We start from the raw sequence: 4,882 nt of genomic DNA, 5'->3' as shown, positions 1-4,882 counted from the left end.
TCACATTGTAGTGTAATTGAATCAAAAAGCAGATCAAGCACGCTGCACTAAAACTAAGGCCAAAAAAGCAGATCATTCGACTCTGCTTGTCTGATGGGCTTTTGCCAAAAAAGTACTTTTTTGTTAAAAGCATTAAAGAACAGTCCTCATTTTTGCCACTTTTTCAACTTAAAATAAGTACTTTTTCACAGATAAAAAAGCAGCAATTTTGCCACTTTTTCTCAACCAAACGTGTTTTTGGCCTTATATTATTTTTTGAACCTTCTTTTTTCTTCTTTCCAAATAGACGACACACCCCTTTTTTTCCCCATTTCTCTTTTGTTTACTTTTCCTCTGGTTCTTTATGTTCCTCTTCGGACAGGTGAGTCTCTCTTTTCTTCTTCTTCTATTTTTTTTGTGAAATACTTCTTCTTCTCTTTAGTTATTTTCTGATTGTTTGATTTTATGAAATAATTATGAAATAAAAAAAGTTCTTTCACATTATTTTCAACTTTTCTCTTTTACTTGTACCTTTGGTTCTTGGACTTGACAAAGTAAAAATCCCAGGTTTGTGCACTTATTACGGTTCTTTTCATTTCATTCTTTCATATTTGATAGACTTCCTTTTAAGTATTATTGTAAGACTGTCCACTTTCTACATAATTGGTCCTTGCTTTTTCTTTTTTCGAGCTTTATTGAGTAAATTGGTGTTGTATACTTGGTCAAATATTTAATAATAATGACTTGATAGTTAATGTAGAACATGAAATTTAAAATAAATGGGAAATAAATAGATTTCCTATGTTTGCTGCTTGCTCGAAAAGGAAATAAATGGGAAGGAAAATGGAATGGGGCAGTCAGGGAACAGTACATGAGAGGAATACCTAGGAAGATGGTGTTGTACACTTGGTCATCATTTTCATTTATTAAACAGTCATCATTTTTTGCATAATTTTACACCCTAAAAGCTGAGGTACTAAAGATTATGCATATCATCTCTCATATTTCTTTACCTTATATTATTTTTTTTAAAATAAGAATTGATAAAATATTGTTCATAGTGACTTTTTAATTGTGTTTGATGCTATTATTAGTTGTGTTCTCTTTCTTGGTTATTATTTCGGTCTTGGAAAGTTGATTTTGATTGAGAAAAAAAATCTTAGGATCCCATATTGATTTTGATACACATGTAAAAAATTATACTTATGTGACATTTGATTTTCTTGATTGCTTTACTGGTTGAAATGAATATATTCGTATACACAATAGATGAGTACTTCGGCGGTTGAAGTTAGTGGTGAAAAAGTCAAAGCAATGTGGGATAAGAGATTGACAGAAATATTTTGTGATATTTGTTTTAAAGAGATATTGAAAGGCAATAGGCCTGGTACTCATTTCACAAAAGATGGATGGTTGAAAATAATGACCAACTTTGAGAAAGAAACGGGCAAGGCTTATTTACAAAGACAACTTAAAAATAGGTGGGATGCCCTAAAAAAGAATGGAAGGCTTGGAAAAAACTTAAAGGCGAAGATACTGCTCTAGGGTGGAATCCTATAAAAGGAACCGTTGATACATCGGATGATTGGTGGGAGAGTAGGCTAAAGGTACATTAATAATTTTGAATATTTTTTTTTCTTATTTATGAGGTTATTGATAATTACTATTATTAAACTATCATTTTATATGTAGGTTGTGCCTGAAGATCAAAAATTTAGAACATCGGGCATTGATCCTGAATTCGAAGGGAAGTTGGACCAAATGTTCATGGGGATAGTTGCAACAGGTGATAAAGCATGGGCACCTTCTTCTGGTACACTCCATAGTGATTTTTTTGAGGATGTTAACAATGAAATACCCGAGGAGAATGAGGATGAAAATGTGAGAAATGATGTTCACATTTTAAATGATGTTCAGATTTCAAATGATGTTCACATTGATAGAAACGGTCAAAAAAGAAAACCACCTGAGATATCAAGTTCACATTTTAAACCTGGAAGAAAGAAATCCTTAAAGCAAATTGGAGGGGCTGCAAGATTGTCCAGTCAAACAGAAAAATTATGCAATGCAGCTGACAATATGAGTCAAGCCACATCTAGTTTGACTCCTGTTATGGATCCATATGGTATTCCACAAGCAGTTAAAGTGCTTGATAGCATGGCGGAAGAAGTTCCAGAAGCTAGTCCGCTATACTTTTTCTCACTTAAATTATTGCTCAATAAGGACAAGTGAATTATGTTTTTATCAATTAATCCCAAGATTAGAGCTTTGTAGCTTAAGACGGAAAAGGAGGATAGTTGAAAATTTTCCGATCTTCTAGGATTCAAAGATATCTACTATGTGACTAAACAACAATGCTAAACTAGTTTTATCAATTGTTATTTATATTTGGTTTTTGGATATTAAATTTATGTTCTACTTATTTATGTGTAATCTAGTTTTATCAATGGTTGTTTATGTTTGGTTTTTGGATATTGAATTTATATTTTACTTATTTATGTGTAATCTAGTTTTATCAATAGTTGTTTATGTTTGATTTTTGGATATTAAATTTATGTTCTACTTATTTATACTAAATTAGTTTTATCAATAGTTGTTTATATATGATTTTGGATATAAAATTTATTCACAGGTGATGAGTATAGTTGAGAATTCCAGCGGTGATGAAAGTGATGATGAAAGGGAAAAGAAAGAGATTTTACAACTCATGGAATGTTTTAATCGAATATTTGTTGTTGCATCTTTTTCTGTGCAATTATATTACGAGAAGTATATATTGAAGCAACCATGCATGGATTCAAAACAGTCAAGTGAGACATGGATTTGAAAGATCCTTGACGGTCACAAATCACATTGTATGATTAATTTTAGGATGTCTAAAATTGTATTCACAAGTTTGTTGAGAGTTTTGGAGACAATATACAACTTGCAAACTTCAAGAAACATATCTTCTAGTGAAATGTGGGGAATTTTTTTATACATCTTGGGCACCAGTGCAAAAGTTTCTCAATGTCAAGAAAGATTTCAAAGGTCTGGATCAACAATAAGTCGATACTTTGCAATTGTGCTTGAGAAAGTTTCAAGGATGGCCATTGATCTAATTGCACCCGAAGATCCTTTTTTTAGTTCAATACCCGAACAAATACGTAATGATTCTAGATATATGCCGCATTTTAAGGTTAAAATTTAATTTTATAGTATTATATTTTAATATTTTTGTTTGACTAAAAATATGCATGAGACTAATATGATTATTTGTTCAGGATTGCATAGGTGCAATTGATGGTACTCATATTGCCGCTATTCTTCCACCAAATGAACAAATTCCCTATATTGGAAGAAAAGGTATCCCGACTGAAAATGTTATGGCAGTGTGTGATTTTAATATGTGTTTCACCTTTATCATGGTTGGATGGGAAGGATCGGCCTATGACGCTAGAATATTTTTTGATGCAATTCGAGATCCAAAATACAAATTTCCGCACACACCAAATGGTTAGATATTTCATTTATTTCTTTCTTTTTTAAATAATAAAGTATAAGTTCTTTAATTGATAATTTTTATAAAAAAAGTTCTTGAATTAATTGTTTGTTATATTATGACATATAGGAAAATATTATCTTGTTGATTCTAGATATCCTCAGATGAAAGGTTATCTTGGACCATATAGAGGTCAGCGATATCATTTACCTGACTTTCGTAGAGGTAAACCGGTATCTGGTAAAGAAGAGATATTCAATCATTCACATTCATCATTACGTAGTGTGATTGAACGAACTTTTGGTATTTTGAAAAAAAATGGGCCACTTTAAGGGATATGCCAAGTTATAGTTTTGAAAAGCAAATGATGATCATTGTTGCTACAATGACGATACACAATTTTATCCGAAAATATGTCGGTCGAAATGATGCAAATTTTATGGAATACGAAGATATTAACAGGGCATATGAGAATATTATTGATTCAAAAAATGAGCATGGTCTAGAAAGTGATGATGATGATGACGACGATGATGATGGTGATGATGATGGTGAATGAAACAATTCAAGTGGTTGTGAAATGGGATTAACAAGAGATGTTATAGCTTCTAGTTTAATGAATTCACTTTAAATTGTAAATGCTATTGTAAAATTTTTAGTATTTATATTTGGTATATAAATATTATCCTTTTTTGGAACTTTAATCTAAATATATGTAATATTTTAATTTGTTAGGTTTATGTTTTCTATGTTATGTTAATATCTAATATGAGTTATATATTCAAATTACATTTTAAAATAAAATAATACAAATGTGTTAAAATTATTAATTAAAAATAAAAAAAAATCATTTTTAAAATAATACAATTGTGTCCATATCTAATTACAAATAATTAATGATTATATTTAAATATTTAAATATAATTTATATATTCTAATTAAATTTAATAAATAATTAATATTAATTACTTAGAATTATTTAAAATTAATATTATATATTAAAATATTAACAATAAGTTATAATAAATTATTTTTTTATATTATTACTAAAATATCATAATATTAACTAATTTGAACATTATTTAAATACATATTTGTTACTTTATAATATCATATCTAAAATGAACATTTTATTTCTCAAAAGCACTTTTTAACAACAATACTAAACACACAAATTTTAAACTAAACTTTCTAAAAGAATTTTTCCATAGTATTTGTAACACCCCTCGCCCGTATCCCTCGCCGGAACAGGGTTCGAGGTGTTGCCCGACTTAAACTCAGTCAATCACACAAAAACAGTGCCGAAAAATTTCAATCAATTTAAAACTTTTCTTTTCACATGCAATCTGTCCCATATATGGGCTTACGAGGCCCAAAACATCACTAGCCAACACCTTTGGCTAAATTATAATATCACATACT

General features: G+C 29.6%; 1 protein-coding gene and 1 long non-coding RNA gene across 4 annotated transcripts; both read left to right on the top strand.

Moving 5' to 3' along the window:
• The first annotated feature begins 220 nt into the window (after positions 1 to 220).
• On the top strand, positions 221 to 2,451 carry LOC107926770 (uncharacterized). Of its 3 annotated transcripts, none has more exons than XR_001681500.2 (3): positions 221 to 361; positions 1,343 to 1,586; positions 1,672 to 2,451. XR_001681500.2 is itself a non-coding variant. In XM_041077766.1 (3 exons), the coding sequence occupies exons 1-3, from the start codon at positions 344 to 346 to the stop codon at positions 2,209 to 2,211; spliced, it is 684 nt and encodes a 227-aa protein (XP_040933700.1). In that variant the 5' UTR covers positions 221 to 343; the 3' UTR covers positions 2,212 to 2,451. The 3 variants fall into 3 exon arrangements, 1 of the variants encoding a protein (XP_040933700.1); XR_001692270.2 differs by having other exon boundaries at positions 1,249 to 1,586; XM_041077766.1 differs by having other exon boundaries at positions 1,461 to 1,586.
• A 646-nt stretch (positions 2,452 to 3,097) lies between these two features.
• On the top strand, positions 3,098 to 3,366 carry LOC121206694 (uncharacterized). The gene is made up of 2 exons (XR_005901840.1): positions 3,098 to 3,157; positions 3,243 to 3,366. It is a non-coding gene; the product is annotated as an uncharacterized lncRNA (long non-coding RNA).
• Positions 3,367 to 4,882: the final 1,516 nt, after the last annotated feature.

The sequence above is a fragment of the Gossypium hirsutum genome, chromosome A09 (assembly GCF_007990345.1).
Source record: "Gossypium hirsutum isolate 1008001.06 chromosome A09, Gossypium_hirsutum_v2.1, whole genome shotgun sequence".
Taxonomy (NCBI): domain Eukaryota; kingdom Viridiplantae; phylum Streptophyta; class Magnoliopsida; order Malvales; family Malvaceae; genus Gossypium; species Gossypium hirsutum.
The sequence above is the reverse complement of the archived record's forward strand: the minus strand, read 5'-3'. Positions and strand labels throughout refer to the sequence as shown.